Source organism: Cynoglossus semilaevis, chromosome 1 (assembly GCF_000523025.1).
Source record: "Cynoglossus semilaevis isolate Cse_v1.0 chromosome 1, Cse_v1.0, whole genome shotgun sequence".
NCBI lineage: Eukaryota > Metazoa > Chordata > Actinopteri > Pleuronectiformes > Cynoglossidae > Cynoglossus > Cynoglossus semilaevis.
In genome coordinates, this window is record NC_024307.1 from 18,923,018 (window position 1) to 18,948,833 (window position 25,816).

The window sequence follows — 25,816 nt, forward strand, 5'->3', positions numbered from 1 at the left end:
TATATATATATATATATATATATAGACATATATAGACATCTTCTTCCTGTAGGCGTCCTCAAATCCCCGCGGTTACAACTTGACTTCACACTTAAACGTCTTGGTACTCCTTTTCACCAGAACTGAAGGTGTTCTCCCTTCTTATTTGCAGTATCCTGCAGGTCTGTAAGGATCCAGGGTTCAGTCGGATATTGTTTTTGATGGGATAATAGTTTCTTCAGCGACTCTGGTGTAGTTTGGTGTGCAGCCAGTCACACAGTCAATACCCTACCTGTGTGGTCCACAGAGAGCGTGAGAGAGGAGCTGTGAAACCACACAACATACCGTACAGCGTGGTTGGAATGATTACAAACACATTAAATGTCACCCGTTTTATTGCTTCATATTTTACATAGCATCGAGTTAAAGAAAACAATGTCTTCCTGTTGTAACAAACATTTCTGTCCACTGGGTGGCAGCAGTGAGAAATCCAGCGGTGGTATTAATAATTCTAATTGGATCATGTTCGCTCGAAATAAAACAAAATAAAATGCAGAGAATTCGCTTAAAACATACGATTCAATTAATATCTGAAACGTGTCAACATGATAAAAAATATTTTTTAAAAAATGAAAACTTTGCGTTCACAAATTAGAAGCCTTTTGTTAGCTTTTAATTTGAATATTTCGGTCGTTAGTTCATTAGTTGTGGATTTATAAGGGCTGGGGCAAAGCTAAGAGACAGGCAGCGAAGCCGACTGACGTTTTTACACTGATGATGATGTATAACATCCAACTTATCTGACTGCTAGTCTCAGAGCCTGACTACACACAGGGTGAAGACCATGCAGAGTGAATGAAGCCCACAAACGTTTTCTTTGTGGACATAAATACTGGCTGAGGTTCCTTAACATTAATGAATCAATCTTAAAAAAATAGTCACAGGATTAGCAGCTACTTTTTTATGTCATACATTTCCTACACTTTCTGATTTCTGAATTCCTTTTTTCCATCCATTCTCTTACCCTGTTTTTTCTTTTTTTTCTCCTCTTATTTTCCCCCCAAGTGAACAGATGTTGATGTGCCAGCACTCACAAGCGCTGAGTCAGGAAAAATGCTAAATATTCGAAAGCTGAGTCAGCAGCAACGGTTTTTCAGATGCTTTTTAAAAAGTGGTTTCTGGAAACAGAAGCAGATAATCTATCAGCTATCAGCATGTTCTTGAACCTTGCTGTAAATGCTGGTGCGTGTGGTTGACATGACTGTGCGGAAACATTTTCTTCAGTCTTTCCTAATGGCCTGACACACTCTCATCTGTTCCTTCTTTCTGACTTCCCTCTCTCCAGCTTCACTTTCACATCCCTCACGTGCACTTTCATCTGCTGCGATATGTTATGTCACATCACGCCGCGTTTAGCTTTTCTCCCACGTCCCGCCGCCTCACCTGCCTCTGGTCAACTTCACTAACTCTCTCTGTACTTTTGAAAGACATCAAAAGAAAAAGGTTTGTGAAGATTGTCAAATAAAAAAAGACATTCTTGAGCAGTGTCATTATAACGAACATTTGAACACAGAGCTCGTGGTGTGATAACTGAGGTGCACTTTGAAGCTGCATCATTCCTTGTTCAGCCTCTGACATGCAGCTGAGTTGTGATGAAGCTGTTGAGCTGATGTGGCTCTCCAAAAACAGACAGGGAATTTCCCCTAATGCTGCAGCAAATCTGTTGATATACGCTATGCACTGTATCAGTTCATCACTCTTTCACAGAACACGTCTGTTGTTCCAGCTCTATGTTTTAAAAAACAAACAAACAAACAAACAAACACTTCCAGCACAGCTCGGACCCTCGTCTCGTCTCCTCCTTCATTCACTGATCTTGTTCCCCCGTTGCCTCTGCCCTCGTTCTGCTGAGTGTACGCACATGCCTGGTGCGGTGCACGTGGCACCGGAGCTGGGCCTCACGCCAGGGATCGTTGCCTGGGTTTGATTCTCGGATACAGCTGGAAACAGACACAGAACAAGGACGCAGGAAGGAGGGTGTCGGGGGAGGGAGGAGGCGAAGGGGGAGAGGGGCAATGTAACTACAGCGTTTACATCATTCACAAGGTGTCTCCATGTCCTGAAAGCAGACTTCATCGTTCTAACACAGTGTGAATAATAATGACTCTGTTACAAAAAAAGTCCAGTCACCAATTATTCAAAGGAATCTTTAATGTTATTTTAGACCAGTGGTTCTCAGGTATTTTCTGTCATGCTCCCCCTTGGGGACAGAAATGTTTTAACACACCCGCCCCCCACACACACACACAGAAATTGAACTATTATTGAGAACCTGTGAACATTTATATTCTTATCTGTACAAACCACTGTATGAGTTGCTGCCACCTTGTTGTCATTCAAGTGTTACAGCAGTGGTACACTTATCTCCTCACGCCCCCCCGGCACCTCACCGCGACCCACCAGGGGGGCCCGCCCCACTACTTGAGAAGTACTGCTTTAACTTAGGAAACCATCTGTTGACCTTGATGACGATGGTTCATCAGCTAGCTCACCTTCACCTACACTAGTTTCTAACCAACATGTGTAGTAAACCTGTAGTAAACTGACAGTGACACGTGTGTTCTTCTCCATGTACTCACCCCCAGCAGGTTCCTGGGTACGTATCCCTCCTTGTCGTTGAGTCGTGCCCACCACCAGTCCGTCTCCGTCTCATCGTGCCGGCGGATGATAGTGAGAGCGTTTCCTTCACTGAAGGACAGCTCATCAGCCTCCTTGGCTGTGTAGTCCCACAGAGCATAGACCAGACCTTTGTTCATCACCCCCAACTTTTCCTGTACACCTGGGCCAGATACAACGCAACCAGACTGTAGTCAACGACACAATCAGTCTAATCTACCATGTGAGGAATTGGTTTTTTTCTTCTTCCAACCAACACTTGCTGGCTAACACACCATCTTGATAACACCTACCGTAGAGGAACTGAGAACACTGAGTGTAGCCGTCCTCCATTTCTTCACATTTGTCTGCTGCTGTTTCCACGTCACTGATTGTTGTAGCAAAAATGGCTGCCCCCGACTCCACCAGCATCTTACAGAGGTGGACGCTGTTACAGGAAGCCGCACAGTGGAGAGGAGTCCTGCGAGGAACAACAGATGTGTCCAACAGGTGTCTCACTGGGATGGACAATTAAAATGAAGGGTTGTACTGACTGCTGCGTACTGACCATCCATCACTGTCAGCTGCATTAACGTTGACTCCAAAGTCCAGTAAGAACTTGACAGTGTGATGGTGTCCAGCACAGACGGCATTGTGAAGAGGAGTTATGCCTTCGTCGTTGGGCTGACTTGGATTCTCCACCTTCAAATCAGAAAATAATCAAATTTAAAAAAACATTTGTATACCCTGAGGACAAAACACACCACACTACAAGACAATTTAAGTAATGTCTTACATTGAAGCATCAATGGTCAACTACAGTCTGCTTAACAAGAGCATACACTAACATCCAATAAAGGAATTACAAAACATTCTTAGAAGATATTGAGTTAGAATCCATTAAAATTAAAAATGTTCTACCAAATGGGTCACTGCAGCATTGTTCCCTCTTACCTCGTAGATAATTCTCTGTACCAGATCAAACTCTCCCTCTAATGCAGCGTCCAGCAGTAGAGCCAGGGGGTTAAACTTGACTCGGAGACCGTGGCCTGTCCTCTCCGACGATGGCTTCTTCAGGTTAGTTCGCTTTACCTGAGTGGCAGATAGAGAGAGAACGAAAAAACACAGACCATTCAGAACAAAAAAAGTATTTATAGTACTGCACTGGTTCCCAAACTATTTTTGGCTTGTGACCCCATTTTGACATCACAAATTATTTGCTGTCATCAAGATGCGCCAGATGGTGTGTGGTGTTTTTAATTTTAATTTAAAAAGATAATATATAAAGAACAGTGGTGCTTTGGCCCAGAGTCAGTGTCTCTGTCTCTGGTGTGGAACCCCAGGGTTCACCTCCTGGGAAAGTTTAAATCCCTGTCAGGGTGGTTGGTACCTTCCAGTGGACTCACCACCCACAGGAAGGTTCAGGGGGGGTTGGTGCGGTGCAGTGTGATTTGGGTGGTGGTCATGGAGACTGCTGCCCCCACGACCCGGTAACGGATGAGCAGATGGATGGAATATATAAAGAACATAATAATTAGTTGAAAAAAAATCTTTTTATCAGTATTTCTTAAACCTACTAGACATTTCAGGTGACCCCTTAATTGAATTCCAGGTGATTCCACATGGGGTCGTGACCCCAAGGTTTAAAAAAAAAACACAGACTTAATGATTTATCTGGGCAGTTGTACAACCTGTACTTATATTTATCACCAAAAAAATGAATCCCACATTTTAAAATATTCAGGATGTTTATAACGTAAAACCATAATCTGGTCCCTGACCTTAGGCTGTGCCGGCGGTGCAGGAGCTGGTGACGCAGCAGCGTGGTCAGCCGTGTTGCGAGCAGGACTCGATCCTTTCTGGTTGTTGTTGTTCTGATCCTCCTGCCTCAGTGCAGCAGTTGGACTGGACTGAGACGACGAAGAGACGAACGACTTCACTTCCATAGTTTCTTTGGAAGGTTCTTTGTCACCAGAAGGAGGGGAGGAGCTTCGGGAGTCCGTATTCGGGGTCTGAACTTTGACCCCTGCAGCGGCCATGCTGATGTGCTTGTCATCACCTTCTCCACTCCCATTGGCTGCCTGAGCGTTGTCTACGTCTCCCAACAGGCTGTCAGGTTGGTAAAAAGTGTTGCCTGCAAATCATAAAGAAATACAGTGTAACAGTTGTCCAGTGATGTAGCCTTGAGGCCCAGTGATGAGTAATCAAGTTTACACGCCCTGTTGAACAGGAAGGAAACAATTAAGAAAATGAAGACTGCTCCACTCCACACTAAACAAAAACACCCAACACTGGGACACGTCTGAATTTAAAGGCTGAAAATTCCGTGTGGAGCTCCAAAATATAAAACAAATGTGAATAAAAGGAAATGATTTACTTTTTGGCAGCAACAGGCTCAAATCCTGTGATAGAGAATAACTGAGAGCTGGCTTTGTTCACGCTGAGACTCGGTTGCAACAAGCTAACACTGTCACAGCACAAGATGTGGGGCGAGTCAAATTTCACACACACAAACGGGTCTTACCTGAGCCTGATTCCATGCCTCCTGCCAGAGTGTTGAATCTGTAGACCAGAGAGAAATTACAACTGTGTACAATTTTATTTTTCTCTCGTGTGAATGGTGTGTGAAGTAGCAGCTACCTCTGATACAACAGTTTTTGAATGTTTGGCCCCTGGGGGCCCTCGGGTTCTGTGATTGAACTCCGTTTCTTCAGCGGTCGCGGAGCGTTACTTAGGCGTCGGCGAAGAACCTCCATGTCTGCGTCGCTCTGGTAACGTAGCTGTGAGTGCGCTGTGAAGAGGCACGAACACGTCAAGTGTGTAGTGGTTACAGCTGCACAGGTTGTCATGATTTATCGTTACTGAATTAGCCACAGATCTGTCATCGTCATACTCTTCCATTAGCGACCAGTTGTCATGACCACACCCCTGAGCGGAGTGTGCCGCTCCTGGACTAAAGTCTATGAACTCAACAGTATCTGTTTGTTCTGGGTAGATTCACATCCCAGAGGAAAAGAGCTTAAACAAAGACTTCCTGACGGCACTGACTGACACTGACATCAGTTAACCAATCAAAACACGTTAATGGATGACAATGAAAAATTAGAAACGACATTCAGCAATACAGTAAATGGATAAAATGAATCTTAATGGCTTCCAGAACGTTCTACCTTATCAACTACCACGCATCATAGAAACACCAATATCCAAGTACCTCATATAGCAGGAAGACTAAATTATTCAAGGTAGTTTTGGTTAATAGACATGTGCTTTCTATCTTCTCACTTCTTATAATGTAACATATCCTGCTAATGGTCGCTATTGATCATGAGATCAATTAATATAAAACATTATTATTCTATAATCTCACTGAAACAAGAATCTATATACACCAACCAACCAATCAACCGACTGACCAACATCAACTGCCTCCATCAGTCTCTATGCATCTACGTACAACCGACTGACCAACGGCCAACCCACCCAACTGACCGACCTCCAACAGTGTAGCCGTCCGACCCAAAGGCAGAATTCGCAACCAAACAACCGACTGACCAACGGCCAACCCACCCAACTGACCGACCTCCAACAGTGTAGCCGTCCGTCCACACACATCTACAGACCCGACTCACATGTGGCTTCACCTCTTTTCACTTTCTCTTTTTCTTCATTTCCTGCTTCTCTGCTCAAAGACTGTCCTCTCTTCCTCCCCTTCCTCCGTTCCCACTTGATTTGTTTGAGCTGTTTCACAGCAGCAGGCATCCTAACAGTTAGGGATTGGTCAGCTGGCTAAATGTTGAACGGTTTGATATTCGACAATATCATAGATTTATGGGTTCCTGTCATTGTTCTGTTTCTGCTGACTCTGTTTTGGCATCCAGTGTTTTGTTTCGCTTCAAAGGATCAAAGTTTTTTTTTTTATCCTTCCATCTTTTCTCAATCAGGAATATTGACCTGTTGGTATATTTTAGTTTGTCTTTGCTCCACAAAAAAATAAACAACAATCTATCTTGCAATTATTTATGAATTAAAATGTGAACTCTAGATTTTAATGTTTATTTACACACGTATCTTGATTTTGTGGCAAAATACAAATAAAAAAACACTCCAAACCGCCATCATTTGTTCAATCTTGTGCACCCCCTAGTGGCTGTTCGCACACCTCCATGGGTTCTCATTAGTAGAACAAAAATGACACCTACCAACTGGGGTGAGTTTCGTGGGACTGAGGGGACGGGGGATGTTGCCTACGATTGGCGGAGGGATCGTTTGCTTCTCGCCGCTCTCATCTCCTCCTTTTCCACCATCTTTATCCATAACGTCCTCTCCTCCTGCTCTCAGACATCCTCCTCCTCCATGGAGGAAAGGAACAGGGGACGGAGAGGCGGACGACACGGGGAGAATAGGTTTGCCGTAGACTGCAGAGAAAAGAAGCGTAGGACGGAGATTGATCAGCTTTGATTTAACGACGATGTAATAACTAAACTATCTCTTACAGTGTGTGTGTGTGTGTGTGTGTGTGTGTGTGTGTTAGTGTTGAATTACCTGCTTTGACTGTTGCCCTGTTGCTGAGAGAGCCGTAGTTTTTGGCCTGTGACTGCTGCAGGTACATGCTGTAAATGGAGCTGCTGTTCATGGTGGCTGGACCTTTTCTGGGGGACTGGGGTCTGGACGGATGGTCAGGGACATAAGGACGAACTGCCACTGCCGGAGGGAGATCAGTTCGCTCCACTTGTTGGGACAGTGGAGACGGCTGAGAGGTGGTGGCCGAGGCTGAAACAATGACGCAAAATTATTCACCAGGCAGACATTAAAAAAGACTAATTTAATCACAATATATAAAGTCCAGGGATGACTCTATGACTGTAGGGGACGTAGGAGACATCGTAGTTTGACACACCTTGGCTTGAGTTTGGAGGGACAGAGATCCGCTGCTGTATCTGCTGTGAGGACAGAGAGGAGGAGCTGGATGTGCTTTTGTTGGATCGAGGCCAGCCCAGTGTACCAGGGGCGGAGCGGGGCAACGAGCTGGAGGCACTGTGATGCCCTGCTGCCTGGTGGTTGGCACTGGGGTAGGTCCCATAAGTGGAGACAGGCTGGGAGGAGGAGAGACAGAAACTAGATCCTGATATCTGTTTCTTAATATGCAAATGTGATTGTTTTTGTTTCTTAAAAATGAGCAAACTTTCAAATATGCAAAACCTACTATACAATGTTGTAATGTGTGAGATGTTTCTCCTCATCTGTTACTCTGTGTTGGTCAAAAATGTGTACTTTAATGACACTTGATGAATTAAGATTAAAAACTCCTTTAACGTCTATAATAATGTCTTCTCTAAAGACTGCAGGATTCCACTGCTCTGTTCTCTCAGCTCAGCACAAATAAAAATGGGATGTTTTATAAAATAAATAGATGAGCAATCACTGGTCACTTATCTGTCATCAATCATTTTATTTTCAAACTCTGCTGACGCTTCTTCCTCTCAGGTTTCTCTGCAGTGCAGTGCAGGATTTTTAGTAGCTGAAGAGAAACAACAAATTTATGTTGTCCTCTGCTGCCAGTGTCGGCCCTGATTGGCCAGATTGGACGCTTCCTGTTTTTCTGTCTAATCTTCATAGTAATTGGTCAACGCTGATGGGCAGACATTTCTAGAACACTTAGGGTAGGAACAGTACCTGTTCTGGAGTGTTGGTCCTCCAGTCAGACCACGAAGCTTCATTTGCTGGATGCAACAAAGAAGAGAAAATAATTCAAAACAGATGACGACAAGGAAGAACTAAATAAATAATCTACATTTGGCGTTCTAATAAAACTCTACTCACCACTGTGGTAACACAAACACACTGTACAGTTACCTACTGTACCTGTCCAAACCCTCTGACTCTTTTCTGGCGTCTGATAATCATCGAGTGTTTTAGCACTGAAAATTATTTAAAATGATGGAGCTCATGGAGTGTTGTATTTAAATCCTAACTTCAGTGTAATTTTGAGTGATGTGAAACTGAATAAAACTATTAACCCCAGATTTGTCCAGTGCCACATCATAACAGTTCTCCATTCTCTTTTGTTATGGCACTGCATTAGCCAGAAATGAAGAAAGAACAATTTAAGGTGGAACAGTTTAATTATACATCATAACGTGCTAATGGATGAGTTAATGTTAATGAAAAAAGTGTCAAAAGCATCTGGTCCCAAAGCTCATTCACGATCATTGTCCCAGACAACCATCATTCATGTTTCCAGCACCAAACTGTGAACCGTCAGACACTCTGATTGAATTGGTGTTTCAGTTGGTTAGAAACCGTTAGCTATCAGTGACGGAGCTCTGACACATACCAGACTATCAATGATTTACCCTGTAACACCGTCGCACACGAGGCCGAACTCATCACTGAAGTTGTTGTAACTGTGACCTGTTGACCCACAATCAAGAAGCCGAAATAGCTCAGTTGGGAGAGCGTCAGACTGAAGATCTGAAGGTCCCTGGTTCAATCCCGGGTTTCGGCAGAGAGCTGTGCTTTTTAGACCAGGAGTGGATTTAGATCAAGTATTTATCAGAGGAACTTCAGTAGTGGAGAGGTAGAGTGGGTGGTGGTGTTAATGATGTTTGCAGATGACATTGTATTCTTTAGTGAGAGGACGGAGCAGGTGGAAGAAAACCTGGAGGGCTGGAGGTTTGTTTTGGAGGGAAGAGGAATGAAGGTCAACATGCCACTCCCCTACGCTAACACAGTGCTAACACCGTTAGCCAGAAAAAAGAAACAGGAATGAAAGTGAACGCAGCACAATCCAATGTATGGCTTAAAACCAGTGAATGGAAACAAAGCTGTCTTCTGTGTATAGCGCCACCTGATGACGTATTCTTCCACCCCGCTTTGGTGCGTACTTCAAAATGATGAAATGTTCTCAATAAATTTATGTGAGATGGTGACGTAACCGTGAAACACTGTAGGTCAGGGACGTTGTAAGTCGAGGACTCCTTGTACAGGTGTGGAAACTGGAAACATCGTTGCTTATTCACATAGAAAAAAGTAATAATTTTACAGCTAGAACACTAATGATTTTTGGACACTCACCCTGAGGTTATGGCGGCAAATCTGAGACTCTGCTAAGATGTGACAGCAAAAGTCAGAACACACACTGGAAAAGGCAGAGCTTCTCATATGCAGTAGGTCGAGGATGTATCTGAGTCTGAGTCTGAGTCTGAGTCTGAACTGTGCTTTGCTGTTAGTTTGTTTTCTTTTGCTGACCTCTGGAAACTCACACAGCTGCTGGATATCAGTTGTCATGTCTGCGTCTATGTTCATATGGCCCACATTTTCTGCAGCTAACTCAATTACGTCTCCTTCCGCCTTCCATACTCTCCTGTTAGACACTGTGAGCTCTTAGATACAATATCACACATGTAGAGGTATGATTACGAACCCGACGAGTTCATCCTGACGTTTACGAGACAGAGGAAGGAGTCTATAATCTGATATTGTTGAATATGCTAGGACAATCCTGAGACAACGTGCGTCCTCGTAACAAATGCCAACTGGTGTCACAGCAACAGCCACGGGGGTAAAATGAAGTACATAAGTGACATCTTTACATTTAGGAAACTTCCACAACAATTAGGCTACGATGGTTTCTCTAAATCCACAAAGATTCAGATGAATGTCCACATGGCTGCGATTTATCATGGTTTCTTTAAATCCACAAAGATTCAGATGAATGTCTTCTGGTCTAAAAAGCACAATTCTCTGCCGAAACCCGGGATTGAACCAGGGACCTTCAGATCTTCAGTCTGACGCTCTCCCAACTGAGCTATTTCGGCTCCCTGTTGTAGGTCAATAGGTCAGAGTAACAACAACATCAGTGACAGGGCAGATTAGTTCAGTCTAGTAGATCGCTCCGCATCCGGAGGCTCCGTGTAAACATGGCCTTGAAACGGACCTACCTGAGAGGGAGCGGGTGTGGCTGAGAGGGGTGGGTTTGGTGGGTGGGTCAGCTGGCAGCGGGTAGCCCGTCTCTTTTCTCCCCTCAGCTGGAACTTGAATGTAGGGACAGACAGCTGCTACGCGCCCCAGAACTCCACCACTCAGGTAGGAGGAGCTCTGTGAGGAGGACACACCGCCGCCATTCATGTGGCTCAACTGGAGGAGACAGGAAGGAGCGTGAATTCGGACACGTTTTCACGTGCTGATGAACTAAGACCAAGTCATCAAGGAAGCGGAGCGGCGTACTTCAGCTTTCTTCTTGTGCAGCCGTTCTCTCAGTTCTCCAATGCGCTGATCCATCACTGTCACCTGGGCGTTCCTCTTATTCAGCAGCTCCTTGTTCTGGGCCAGCCTGCTGCTCTGCTCCAGGTTGTGGCGATTACGAGCCTGAAACGCAGAGTCACATGATCATCTGAGTCATTGAGTGAACTATGATTATTATTTTAAGTGTTGTTGTCGCTGTACCTGCAGCTCCTGATAGAGCTTCCTCAGTTCCAGTGCTGCAGGGCCGGACAGGGATGATACTTTTTGACCAGCAGTGACACCATGACCTGGGCTGAACGAGTGCAGCTGGAGTTGTCCTTTTCTCAAATCCTCCAGCTGTTGAGTCAACTAGGATCACAGTAATAGAAAGCAATTGACACCAATTCCTCTGTGTGTTTTTGAATTTTACAGAAGACAATTCCACTCGCTCCTCTTCACACTGGAACCCCAGGGTGTGAGCTGAGTTTTGTTTGACTTGACATGGACACTGACCATTACCTGGTCAACTCTAATGACCGCGGACTGCAGCTCTGCCTGCTTCTCCTGAAACAGGTTGCTGACATGGTCGATCTCTGCAGCTGGAGACAGGAAATGAGAATGAGTGATGGAGCATCAGTGGACTCTCTTTTGAAATTGTGTGATCAAACAGCAGATTCTTTAGCCTTAAATCACTTGTCTTGTCCAAATTATATCATATAATTATATTATCATTATTCTGTCAGTCAGTTTGCCTTTGGTCTTCAATGTCCACGTTTCTCTAATAGAACAGATAATAAACTCTGGGGTTGAGGTGTATTACTCACTGCTACTACACTGTTTCTCTTTGCCCTTTCTTTGAACAGCCATCCCTTCAGTAAAAATAACGAATGGACGACAACATTTTTTTTCACTGAAGTTCAATCAATGGCTGTTGGTCTGATATGACAAGACAACAACATCAGCCGTCACTTCTCCACCAGGAGCAGTACAGGCTAAAGGCAGGTTGAGCTTTTACATGTCATTTATCTTAGTTCACAACAACACTCCATCTATCTGTGTATACAGTTTGTGGTGCGTGAGTGAAAAACTTAGTCAGATTGTATTTAATCAGCCTTTGGCTGAGGAACTACATTCCACCTCTCCTTGATTTCTAACTTGCGGTCGTGCTTCATTCAGAGTGACCGTGCCTTTCAAATGTAATGTAATATCTTATTCTTCATAAGTGCACAGTGTGTTGGCCGTGCCTTTCAAATGTAATGTTATTCTTCATAAGTGCACAGTGTGGTGGAGTTTCTTCTTACAAAGATTGCTATTGATGAGTTTGCTGTAGTCCACTTGTCCTCTCATGGCTCGGATCTTCTTCAGCTTGGCTTCCTGAGTCTCGACCCGCTCCTTCAGTCGCTGCAGCTTCTCAGCCTCAGCCTGAGACAGGGAAAGTAAAGAGAATAAGTACGCAATGCATTGGATGAAGAAATGTAAAGACAAAGAGACATATGGACCCCACCTGTGTCTGGTCCTGACTAGCTCTGCCCCCCTGTTGAAGATGTCTCAGCCTGTGCTCCTGCAGCAAAAAGGAAACACGATACGTTTGGCAATGATACATTCAGTCAGATGTGAATATAGTTTGACAGACTCCAGACCTGGGAAGAAGAGAAAATCAAACAAAGGACAGACCCTGGATGCAGATTTTAAATAGTAGATGTAGGCCAAAAAGAAATTGGAATTGGAATTCTAAGCCCTAGTTTAAAGTAAAGTCTTGATTTTAGGTTAAATAATCATGTCCAGAGATCTGGGCAAACTAAGGCTCGGGGGCCGGATGTGGCCCCGTCAGCTCTGTAATCCGGCCCGCCAAACGTGTCAAAATTATATAATTGGTTTGTATTGTGATTATACTTCTGCCTTTTCTCTGCAATACCCATGTTTTCCCTATAGATGGTGTAGAGAAGGATGAAAGCATTGTAGCATTTTTGCCTTTATGCATGACTTTTACATGTTAGTTCACACGAAGGCTCCATCTATCTGCTCCTGACTCTGTCCACCTTTTCAAATTTGAGGACAATTGTGGTCACAGAGTTTGCCCACTCCTGGTCTCCCTGTTACTACAAGTGACCACACGTGTCCTAAAGGAGGACACAGTGGATCTGTAACACTCGGAGAGCAGTGAGAATGGAATTGATCGATTACTTATCAGATAGTAATCAGCAACTGTCAGTGAGTCAACTATAATTTTATCTTCTCAGATGTGATGGTGAACTTCGTTCTCTCTGACAGTTAATGTGTATTTGTATTGTACTGTATTTGATGCACAAATACCTTTGTTCCATGAATTTAACTGCCTCCACACACATCTTAAAACACGTCTGAACAGAAATGGGAAAAAAGACAAAGGACCCAGCAAGAAAAGACAAGATAAGGGGCTGACCTCAACCCCTGACACATATACACACACACAAACTTTAATAATCCAAATTACTTTGCACTTAAAAAGAAACTGCGAGGAAACGTAGCGTAGGCAGGAAAACACCTGCTTAAAAAAAAAAAACTCTAAGCGTCAGCATAAAGTTTCAAGAAACTGCTCGCAAATACTAAATTTGTAAAACCATTAATGGCCGTAATAGGAAAACTGTTTATCTCTGCTTTTTTTTTAACCCAAGGAAATCTGTATTTGAATGAATGAGTAGGTGTAGTAGGAGAAGTTCTCCAGCTGGGTTCCCCCGCTGACCTCACTTCCTGTCTTTGTAAAAGTCACTCACGGACGTGACAGGAACATGGGCCCAGTGGCCGTGCCCCATCAAGGTGGATGGATGGTCACTGAATCCTCCTCCCTCTTCCTCCTCCCTCCCACACAGACAAAACCACCCACAGTCTTGACCTCTGTGAGTGAACTTGTTTCCAGACACTGCTATAAATGACCTTCCACTTACTGACATGTAATCCATTTAAGTTACCTTGGCAAGCAACATCTGCTGCTGAGTCTCTATCTGTTGTTGTTGCCTCGTGGCCATTTCCTGGAGCTCTGAGAGGGTCAGCTCCACACATGGAACCTACACACACACACACACACACAAGAACAAGAACACACACTTAATGTAATGCAGTATGGCTATAGAAAAGGCCATGTTGACAAATGTGTTGGACTGTTCACATCTGCTGAGCTACAGCCGTGATGTTAGGGAAGAGCTGTGTGGCCTTGGCCAGGTGACAGAATTATAGCTGCGTCTGTGAGACAATGTCCAGGGTTCTACTATCTGTCCTGGACATCAGGGTGGTGAGACACGGAGACTGCACAGGTCTCTCCACCAGGACTGATTATTTTGTACCAAGCTGTATCACCAGAGGACTACGCTGGGACAGAGTGCTGAGATAATGTGATCGTGGGTGTGGAGTACAATCATTTCTATAAATGTGCAGAAATATTTGTCTCTCAGTGTGTGTGTGTGTGTGTGTGTGTTTGTCAAGACAGGGCAGGGTTGCAGTGTCGAGGAATGTCTTTAGCTGACTTCAGTCAGAAGTTTTCAACACAGCCACATCCTGCTATTGTTTATGCTTCTCTGTCAGACACACACACACACACACACACACACACACAGAAGCACACACACATTTCCCGGATACTTCAAGAATGGTCAGGGCATTAGTCTGTCAATGCAGACGTTAAGGGGAAAAATATACCATTTATTTAAACCCTCGATGACATAACAGCAATAACGTCATAGTACCAAGAAAGACTGGATTCATTTGTATAAGTAGGTTTTTTGGTTCTTTTAAGGATTTTTGTTAAAAAACATTTTTAATCCCATCAAAGTACTCTACCAGATCTGAGTCCAAGTCATCTGAATATAAGGACATATTTTTAACAACTGATAAACATCTATAATCTGATTCACCGTTAGATATACTGTACATACGGTGGTGTCAACAAGCAGCGTGGACAAGTGCAGCACCAACAGCAGGCTCAGCAGGGATAGCTACAGCTTATGACCAATATTACCAAAAGATGTTGACGATATTTACCCAAACAGAAATATGCATTTTCTGTTACAAAAATGTTCAATTTTTACTGTTGAAAAACCCCCAACACTTTTCTTCCCGTCTTCCCATCTCATTCTCATCTCTCCATCCTTATACAGGCTGCAACAAAATGATCCAAGCCTGGCATGACTGTCATGGACTTTAGCCCAGAAGAGAGACTTGGACTTTGCTTTCTACCCCTGGCCGGTGTGACTGAAAACCCAGAGCACTGGTTTGATGCCTTCCTTGTTGTGTATCCCAACTTGACACATCCTGCGCTGCTTTTATTCAAAGACCATTAAAGACCCTGAGCTTCTTCTCTCATTTCAGTTTTTTTCCGCCCTAGCTCTGTGACCATATCAGCCAACTTTCAGTTTTGGACAGCCCTAGCTCTGTGACCATATCAGCCAAACAGACTAGCATTGGTCAGAGTGACGACTTGGTGCTGCTGTGACTCCGCCTCCATCCCAAACAACATGCTTGGCCTTCGGTGACCTTTCATAGTTGTCCTTCTGTTGTCTGGACCTTAGGAAAGTCCTAAGAGGACTAGAGCCTGTTGAAGACTGTTGACCTCCTGACTGTGCTTTAGATTAATTTACTCCCCTGTAATTACAACCGTCACATCTCTGTCTGTCTGTGTCGCAATGTTGAGATCATCCAGTAATAGTTCTCCCCTGATGAAGAAGGATTTACATTTTCTTCAACAGAGATAACAGTTGAAAATTGATGATTTTAGCTCATGTAATATTCACACATCCAGTTTACATTCACCATAGCGCCTCCTGCAGGGTAACCCCCATAGTGCTATTAGCATAGTTAGAAGTCCTGCAGGTTGAGTGGCTGATAGTCACATTGTAATGTCAACATAAATCAGTGGTTGGCACAGTTTAGGTGTAAAGTGCTTTATATAAAGTGATTTTTTTAATCATGCGAGCTAACATCAAAAATGAAAAGCTGAATATTATTGAAGTTATTTTAGTATGTGTTTGATAAAAGTACAATGACAGGTCGTGGGTACTTATTTATTTTGTCAGTGTATTAAAGGATTACCACAAACAACAGCAAACAACACGTTTTATCAACTGTTTTATAAAACACTAGAACAATCCCATAGAGTAGGAGGGTCGTCCGACCGTATGCCTGCAATGCAGACAAATACATATCATAAATTAAAACATGATATAATTTCTGATTATATCATGAAAAGATCTGCAGGATCTGGTGGGTTTATTTCTGTTTATTTATTCAGTGATAACTGGGTGAACTAAAATAAATATAGTATGTAATAAAAATAGGAAGAGCCTGGTTTTGACTGTAGCTGTAGAAAAGTTACCAGTTCACCTGACATGTTTTCTGCTGCTCCTGTGTGTGTGTGTGTGTGTGTGTTTGCCTGCTGCTCATGCTGACGTTTACATGCAGTTTCCCACGAAACCTCCCGCTGCGCTGTATTTACCTGCAGGCTGTCCCATGTGATCCTGCAGGAGCGGACTTTAATTTTGCTGCATTGTCCTTCAATAGTGAATTCCTGCACCAAATCCACCTCATTCCACTCCATCCTCACAGCCGCGCAGACACAGCAGACCCACAGCAAACACTTTCTGGATGGAAAATACTCAACGGTGGGAGACGGAGCTCAGGAGAGAGGAGGAAAAGGAGCGATCCTTATCACAACTTTCCCTCTCATCTGCCTGCTGATGTGCTGTGATTTACGACACGCTCTCTCCCCTGCTCTCTCTCTCTCTTGCCTGTCTCAGTTCTCTCTCTCTCCCTCCCTCCCTCCCTGCCTGCTCTCTCTCTCTTACACCTACTCTGTTATTGGTGTGTTTTCATATGACGTGTGAATAAAGTGAAACATGACAGTGCATTCTGTTTCCACATCTTAGTGCATCTATGATCTGGTACAAACTAACAGAGGACCTGCTGTCCACTCTCTCTGTCTCTCTGTCTCTCTCTCCCTCACCATCTTAGTGATTTCTCAGTCTTTCTAATCATTTATCATTTCTTCCTGTCTTTTGAACTGCCCGTCCTCTGGCATGTCACAGAACCAGCTCTGAGTTTCTCGTCTAATATTCCGTGTTCTTGACAAAATCCTCTGCAGTTCTTTGCTGCAGTGACATCCCCCTCTCTTTGTCACTCTCCCCCTCACCTCCTTTCTCTTTCTCTCACTTTTGCTCATTGGGGGAAATCACTGCACCACAGAGTGACGGCCCAGCGGCTGCTCCTAATCATCCTCTCCTAACAGTCTCCAATGACAACTGCCATAACGATGACAGCGAGGGTCACGGTGGGAGACTGACAGCCGCAAGTGACGTTCAAAACAACATTTGTACAGTCGCACCCACGAGGGTGAAGCCAGCTGAGTCCTGCTGCGTCAGATTTTCCCAGACACATACACACACAAACACACACACACACACACTGCTGCTACAGATTGCACAGCTCGGGCCTGTGTTGTGATGCTATGATGACTAACAGAAGTCAACCAATGGGTGTTGATCAATTAACAACAACGGTGCAAAGAAAAGATCAGCGGACAATGATCTGTACGTACAGCTTGGAGAATTCAAAGACACATCTGAACAGTTGATTCTCTCTGTCTCACAGACTATACACACACAGCTTCCCGTTAGTGAAAACCTCACCCCTGAACAACATCATAATCACTCTAATTTAAACAAAAATACATTTTTTTAAATCATTTTTATTATTACTGCACAGCTGTTTTTAATTTGAAGGAAGTTTGAACTCTTTGTACTACCTGAGACAAATAAAACAACGGAAACCTTTAAGATTTTAGGTCTTCATAACCAAAGACATTAAAACATGTAGAAAGTATTTTGTTTATATCATAATTACAGTTTCAACTCCAGCTGGAGGAAAACGTTACTTTTACGTCCTTGATTCTAGCCGCCCCTTCACAGTCGCTCCCACCAAAGTATTAGTTTCACTGCTCATGAAGTGTTCACATCAGCTTTTTTAACCACACACACACACGCACACGTGAATGCAAACACACACATACCTTGTTTGATCTTCAGTCAGTCCTTTAAACCCAGCCCCTTCTGGTCTGCTGTAAAAATATTCCTCCTAATCTACAATAACAGCTCGCGGACATTCCTGCAGTTATGAAAACCACCCCAGTGAATAACAGGCATCAGTGCAGGGTGGTCCGTACTGTAAGTGAGAGGTCACACCTTTCAACCACACGACTCGTCCATTAATATTTCAGAGTGGGACATATGCTGTAACCTAACTGAGGAGTGGGGGGGGGGACCAAAGATCACCAGGCTACACTGAACACTCAACCAGTCCGTCAGTGACGCTGGACTGGTGAAATACCGATGTACATCAACACCGTCCCTGCACTGTGTCCTCTGCACAAACAAACAGGCCAATGACACACTTGGCCTGTCGTCCTGATATATAATCTTCACACACAAGTGTAGAGGGGTAGAGTTACACCCTGGTACATTAACACATTCAAATCAACCAGAGATGGCTCCATACTTTTGTCCGAGACTGATATAGCAACTTCTGCGGATGGCTCCATACTTTTGTCATGTCCGAGACTGATATAGCAACTTCTGCCGATATTAATATCAATCTGATACCTTTCTCCTCCAGCAGCCGCGAGCTGCTGACACTGAGGTGATCGTGTCCCTGTTGACGGCATGTCGTAGTTGATGATTTGGACTTAGGTATCGGATCAAATGTGCCGTAGTTGTTGCAGAAATTCTGACCAATATCGGACCAATACTGAACCTCAGGATTCTGTCACCACATCTGATACACACTCATACATGACACAACTATTGTGGGATCAAGCACAAACATACCAGTCTAATCAATTAATAATAAAAAATGAAAATCCGATAAGAAACTAGCTTATGATAAATAAAGGCTAAAAAAAGGAAAGAGCTTTTGTTTTGTGTAAATGTCATCACAAGGTCAAGGTTCTAAAACCACATGATAACCACCTGTAGTACGGTTCTGTGTTGTTGTTCTCGATTGATCTATCTGAGAAATCATTTTCTACACTGCAGGTGTATGTTTGTGTTAAAGAGTTAATAATCTACACAGCCATGTTGATGACGCCTTACTAACAACACAAAGAAGTGAAAACTCACCCTAATGACTCTCTTTAGATCATGTTGCTGCTGAGTTGAAGGAAATTAAAAAAACAGAGGGAGAGAAAACTAAGGACAACAATGAAGGAATGAAGGAGAAGGAGTACGAGGAGAGGTGAGACTACACCCAGGAGGAGGAGCTGTTTGGCTGGACAACAATCCTCTTAGCCGTGGTTATGTCATGGGACCAAGCTAATCCTAACTTCACTGACTGACCAACACATGCACACACACTTAGACACACACACACATGCGCGGCTGAGTACCCGTCAGACATAACAACACAAACAGAGCAGCCAGCTGGCCGACTGTGGCCTCTCCTGCAGGTACAAACACGACATCTCGTCTGGGTTCAATGTAACGGTCCTTCAAAATAGTGTTTAGGCTCGACAGGTCACTGAGGTGAGGTCACCTGCTCCTCCTAATGACGTGAATGTTAATTGTGTGGGAGATAACGGGATGATCAGAGCGGACAAACAGACAAACAGCAGGTCAATGAGTCACACTACACAGGGCTAACTCCCTGTTTCTAAGTCCGTCCGTTCAGTCATTTATGGATTATGTGCTGTTTGTGTGTTGGTGTGTGTTCATGTAGTCTAGTGGATTAGCCCAAAGATTAGCAACACTGATGATTATAGTACTGCAACAGCAACTACGTCTTTATCTGATACACACTCATACATGTGCACACACACATAAACAGACGTCAAACACTGTTTGTGCAGCTTTAAGCTACAAATATGAAGCTCCCAGTCTGGTTGATGTAGAGGTTCAGATAGAAACAAATATATCAGGTTTTGAGACAAAGTGAAGAAAAACTATGTGAGGTGGAAGCAGCTAATGTTGTAGTATTTACTTTACTGATACTAATGTGTCTGTTCTACAGCTGAATGTTGGTGAACCAAACAAACTGTGGCTCTTGTAGTGGCTGTGTGTAAGGGTGTGGGTTCACTTACTGAGTCATTAGTCCCTTCTGTTGCTGCTGGACTCCAGCTTTGCTCCAAAGGCCACTGACTTCCTGTGTGAGACAGAATAATGAAATGGAAATTTGATTAAAGACACAGACATGACACATTAGTGCAGTTGTCTATGATGGACTAAAATAAAGGACGGCGAGTTTGAAGGTCATTAGTACAGGTAGATGGACAGATAGATAGTTGGATGGATGGATGGATGGATGGTGGATAGATGGATGGATGGATGGATGGATGGTGGATAGATGGATGGATGGATGGATGATGGATAGATGGATGGATAGATGGATGGATGGATAGATGGATGGATGGATAGATGGATGGATGATAGATAGATAGATAGATAGATAGATAGGTAGATAGATAGATAGATAGATAGATGATAGATGGATGGATGGATAGATGGATGGATGATAGATAGATAGATAGATAGATGATAGATGGATGGATGGATAGATGGATGGATGGATGGATGATAGATAGATAGATAGATAGATGAATGATAGATAGATGGATGGATGGATGGATGGATGATGTTCTGTCCCTCTCTCTCTCCGTCCTTGTTAGTACCGTCCCTCTAATCCACTCACTGACATCTCTTCCAACAACAGAGTAGATGGATACGTTGGCAGTTTGCCCTCACACCATAAGAGCAACACAGAGGACGGTCCACTCTCCTGCATATACACCGCCAACATGTTTCTTTGTTGTTGTTGTTTTTTCACCTTCAGATTTAGAGGTCTTCCTGTATGTTCAGGACTTCCGGTCCTGTTCAGTGAAAAGCTGGAACTGCTCTTACTTTTTCAGCCGTGTCTGTTGGTCAATCTATCAATAGCAACACCTGTTGTAATGCTGCCAAGACCAGACAGTTTTAATCTGGGCTAATCCCAGAGAGCTCCAGGCTCTGTCTAGTTACACATATACTACACAACACAACAACAATACTCAGTACACTGCAATACTTCTCTTGGTTGTACTGGGGAGCATGCACAGTAGATCTAACTGTAGTGTTTTAATACTCTAGCTTGAATACAATGTAGTTCAAATGTTGTACTGTTGTATGATATTTCAACATATCACTTCATGTACTTGTACATGTACTTCAGTTGTTAATAATAGAGTATTAGTCTCAGTGGTGTAGGTATCAGCAGACACTCCAGGCTACAGTGTTGGTAACAGTCATGAGAATCAAACCACGTCTCTGTACCTGACGGCCAGGCGGGCCAGTGTCTGAGGTAGAAGCTGACCTCTGGCCTCCTGGTCCCCCACTGCTGGAGGAGCTCCAGCATTGATAACTCCAGAGGAAGAACTCTCTCTGTGCAGGAACAGGGAAAAAAAACATCAGAAATAATGGCAGCAAGAAATGTTAGTATTTTATATTCATGCATATATTTTCACATTTCACCTTATTTTCACTTCAAATGACTACATGGTCATATTGTGCTTAGTTACTGCAATACCCATATGGTACAGTTGAGTCTGTGAAGTCTTTTTTATTTAATCTGTCTTAGATTTTAAATCATTTCATTTCACTGCACAGAATAACTACAGATTAGTTAGTTATGTTAGTTAACAGTTAAAGGGAAAACCAATATAGTCAAGTCTGGTCAATATGAAATAAAATACATTTTACTATATATATATATAATACAATGTGAGAAAAAAACTCTTATGATCAGCCTGATTTATTTATTAAAATATCACTGTAAAATTAAAGTAAAGTTAAAAGTCATGTTAACAAGTCAGTCCTAAAATAAATAGTGAATTCTGCACAGTATGTAGAAATATATTCATGTTCATATAAAGAGGCCCATGGTCGTATTCTTCCATCCCACAATCGTACATAACATTACATAACACATGTAACATGTGTAATGACTGATAAATATGATATGGTAAATGTTCAAATGTTATTTTGGATAACACATTCACACGCCCGACATGGGAGTAATAAAGGTGGTGACATCACATCAAAATTCTCCTTGTCTGACACATCAATCCATCAGTGCTAAAAATACACAGGTGTTGACAATATCTGCGAGGCTTCGTACTCTCGTATCTTCAGGGCTACTGGTGGCCTCTGAACACGGCCTCTCTCAGCCCAGCAGCACTCTGACACAACACACTTTTTTTTCTTTTTTTTTTTTTTAACCACCATTAATGATGTGTTGCTCTGCAGTGTCACCCTGTAAACAACAGCAGCCTGTCATGGCAGAGCCTTTTATAGCCTGGCTCACACCTCACTGCTACACAAACACACTGAGCCATTGTGTGAATCACTGCTACATCAGTAATGAGCCAATCCAAGCAGGCCGTCCTTCAGTGGACACAGCGGCCGTCGGTGTCTGTGTGAGTCCAAGTTAAACAACGGCCTCTGGTACCGACCAGTCTCTCAGCTGTAGCTGCAGTGCTGTAGGTCTGAACACACCGAGACTTAAACGTCAGTCTGTTAACGGCTTTCAGAACAACCTTCTGATCACAACAGACTACATCACTTATATTTTAGGTGGAAAAATAAATATTATACAAATGTTTCTAAGATCTGAAAAATTCTGAAAGCAGTAAACCTTAATATCCCTTCAGTCTGTCGCTCTTTCTCGTACAAATTGTCAATTTATAATATCAAATTTCACATTTGTTGCTGCACATCTAAAAACACAATACAGAGGGTCCTCGACTGACATCGGAGCTCCGTTCCTACCGTGTGACGGAACACGGTGACGGTTTTCACCATAGGTCTAAAACCCGTGGACTGAACATAAGGACCTACAGTCTGTCACTCACTTACGCTAACACAGTGGTGACATCATAAAAAACACAAATGCATTTGTTTGACCTGCTCGTAAAACTAGTTACTGTTGATATTTTAACGCCGGAATTTATGGAACTTGAATTTCTTTATAAATGTATAGATCGAGGACATTTTACCAAGGACAGCTAAATCATCTCTTGGACTTTGGACATGTCACCCGTCCATTACAGAGACATACAGGCCAGCTGACAATCTTGCCTGTCTTGACACACACAAACACTACATATGAAAATATCTATTAAACTAACAAGGACATTTAAAGATTCCACATATCCCTGTATAAATGTTTTTGGATTCAGGAAAAACACACATGGAGAACATACAAAGACCACACTGAATATCAAATTAGTAGAAGTGGGTTTTCTACTGTTGACCTTCATGCTGAAGGTCAACATGAAATAAAATAAATTTTACTATATATATATAATACAATGTGAGAAAAAAACTCTTATGATCAGCCTGATTTATTTATTAAAATATCACTGTATTTTAGTGTTTATTCTGTTTACATTACTTCACTTCACTCACCGTTGCCCTTCCATAACTCAGCTAAGTGGCACTCCCCCTCTCCAGGCTCTTTGCAGTATTCCACCACGTCACTCACCCTGGTTGCCGGCGTCACTGGTACCTCAGTGAGCATCTGCTGGCTGTCATTGAGGTAAACAGTCAGGATCAACTGAAAGAAAAATGAAAACGGTTCTCAGGCTGTCACTGCTGAAACAGGAATTCAAAAGTGATGATAAATGAAAACCAAACGTCTTGAACTCAACGAATGAAACATCAAAAACCAGACTAAGCTTATTCCCTGTTGTTGAGAATTTTAAAAACACAGTTACTTAAACCAAGGCCCTCTGCTTTGATTTGCATTTTACTTCAAAGCTGAGATTTCTAAATAATTCCCTCGACATAAATGTGTTCAAATCATTAAATCATTTCATAAATATTTTCTACGTTAAGATTAAATAATTAAAAGGTTCTTAATTTGAAAAAAACAAAACATAAAGGTTCTTAATTTGAAAAAAACAAAAACGTAAACCTAGAATCGTAGAAAACAAGTGATCTTTAAAGCTGTGTGTTAAGCTGGAGCTCTGCAGTAGAAACTACAGTATATCTACACATTTATGAATGATCATATAAAAACACTGACCGTGTTTGTATGATTCTGGGATGTCACATCTAAACTAGTTCCACCATATGGATTTATGGAGCTCTGTGTACAGGTGTTGCACCTTTACAGCCGGCAGGATGTTGGACTTGGGTTCACACCAAGTTTTATAATGGATTCTACTGAAGATATAAAAAAAAAATGAGGTCTCGGTTTTTATGGTCTCAGCTGTTTTTGCAAATGAACCCAGGCAGGTGCAACATTCAAAAAGAACAGGTTTTTACCCTCAAATCTGTGAGGAAATATATATTAAAATGTAGCTGTTTTTATTGGCATAAAAAACATCTTCTACTTCTTAATCTTCTTCACCTTCTTAACATGATTTCACTGATGGACAGCAGTGATCCTGGACCAGTTTGTACCAGTTTGGAGACCGACTGTTTTGATGCTTCAGAATGTGCTTGTTCACTAGTATTTCCTTTTGTGTACAAATACTGAGTACTGTCACCAATACTAGTTTTAGGCTGAGTTTCATTAACTATAATAAAGTGTCAAACAGTGCCACGGTGGGTTGTAAAGCGCTGACATCATAACAGAACAAGTCGTACAGTGAGTCTCCCTCCTGTATTCATCACTGATGTTAAAATACCTCCAAACTGCTGACATTGTCCATAGACTCAAATAAACCACAGCCATGAGGGTAACGACACACTGGACTGCAGTAGGAAAATACACAGCAGCGGCCGATGGGCGTGAAGCAGCACATTAAGGACGACAGGCTGATAGATCAGCATTATTTTGAGAAGGAGTACTACTACTAAGTATCTGAATGAAGTATCTGGCTGATACCTCTACTGGTAATGGTACTGGTGCATGCATAAATTATATTTTATAAACTTTTCTGAAAAAAAAAAAAAACTGTTATAAACTTTGCCTATAAACCAAAGTTGCCCAAAAGAGAAAACACACAAATCCCAGAATTTCTGATTGAATACAATACCATTTACCTTTTTTGGCAATTTTTTTCAATACCAATATCAATACTTTGTGCGATTCCTTTGACCCAAAAAGTCATGTGACAAATACTGGTAATTAAATACTTTAAAATGTATTTTCCATAACATATGACATCACTTTATTTTTACACAATCTGTTTTTGTTTTTCTTCCAAAACTCGTGCAGCTGATCCTGGGGCTGTAATTAGTTTTAGTTGTCACAGCCCAGTTCTGTTAATTAGTCAACAGTAGGCACAAAATCACACACACACACACACACACACACACAGACACACGTGTAGATGAAGCCGTGTTTACTTTATGCCTCTGAAAAGACAGCCGATGGCTATTTTTGGCATTAGAGCAGAAGACAGTCGGAATGGGGCAGGAGACAGAGAGCAGAGCAGAGCAGAGCAGAACAGAGCAGAGCGAGGGGCAAACAGTATACTGTTCTTTCCACTGCTGCAGGAACACTGAGAGAGGCTCAGAGCACAGCCCCTGACCTGAGACACCATCACTTTCCATCTACAGCAGTCTGTTCCTTCAGAGCTCAGTCAACCCTCCTGGGCTCCTCACTTTCATTCTCAGTGGATCAACTGGGTCTGTTCCAGTTCAAACTATAAACATGAAATGTTGTCATCAATATAAGGCAGAGCAGTTGTGGACTTCACTCACCGGTGGTTTTGTTTTCCCGGTCCTGAGCGTTTTTCTTTGTTTCTTGCATTTGGTCCCTTTCAGATTTTTAGTTAAAAGAACCAGCCGCTCCAACAGGCGGCCAAAGAGTCCCCTCATCAGACAACCATTGGGCAAACGGCACACGCGTCAGACGGCATGTGTGTGACAGTACAGAGGAGTGAGTGGTGTCTACAGCAGGTGCTAAATGTTTGTGTGTGTGTGTGTATGTGCGCCAGAGCAGGGAATACAGATATAAG

At 42.8% G+C, this 25,816-nt stretch overlaps 1 protein-coding gene and 2 non-coding genes across 7 annotated transcripts; 1 reads left to right on the plus strand and 2 right to left on the minus strand.

Annotated features, from left to right (window-relative positions):
* Positions 1 to 286: 286 nt before the first annotated feature.
* On the minus strand, positions 287 to 25,816 carry LOC103383535 (apoptosis-stimulating of p53 protein 1-like). Of its 5 annotated transcripts, XM_025057972.1 has the most exons (24): positions 25,560 to 25,651; positions 23,932 to 24,068; positions 23,313 to 23,460; positions 21,180 to 21,287; positions 19,955 to 20,016; positions 13,809 to 13,904; positions 12,365 to 12,421; positions 12,162 to 12,282; positions 11,380 to 11,459; positions 11,083 to 11,229; positions 10,864 to 11,004; positions 10,578 to 10,773; positions 8,311 to 8,357; positions 7,535 to 7,730; positions 7,180 to 7,407; positions 6,837 to 7,052; positions 5,275 to 5,425; positions 5,159 to 5,196; positions 4,416 to 4,768; positions 3,589 to 3,726; positions 3,203 to 3,336; positions 2,949 to 3,115; positions 2,619 to 2,818; positions 287 to 1,979 (listed from the first exon to the last, which is right to left on the minus strand). In XM_025057972.1, exons 3-24 carry the CDS (start codon positions 23,422 to 23,424, stop codon positions 1,938 to 1,940), a joined length of 3,030 nt encoding a protein of 1,009 aa, XP_024913740.1. In that variant the 5' UTR covers positions 23,425 to 23,460; positions 23,932 to 24,068; positions 25,560 to 25,651; the 3' UTR covers positions 287 to 1,937. The 5 variants fall into 5 exon arrangements, with proteins under 5 accessions (XP_024913740.1, XP_016892796.1, XP_024913749.1 ...); XM_017037307.2 differs by lacking the exon at positions 23,932 to 24,068 and having other exon boundaries at positions 25,560 to 25,816; XM_025057981.1 differs by lacking the exons at positions 19,955 to 20,016; positions 21,180 to 21,287; positions 23,313 to 23,460; positions 23,932 to 24,068; positions 25,560 to 25,651 and adding exons at positions 14,875 to 14,907; positions 14,939 to 15,174.
* On the plus strand, positions 9,070 to 9,142 carry trnaf-gaa (transfer RNA phenylalanine (anticodon GAA)). The gene has a single exon. It is a non-coding gene; the product is annotated as a tRNA-Phe (tRNA).
* trnaf-gaa (transfer RNA phenylalanine (anticodon GAA)) lies at positions 10,382 to 10,454 on the minus strand. Its single transcript has one exon. It is a non-coding gene; the product is annotated as a tRNA-Phe (tRNA).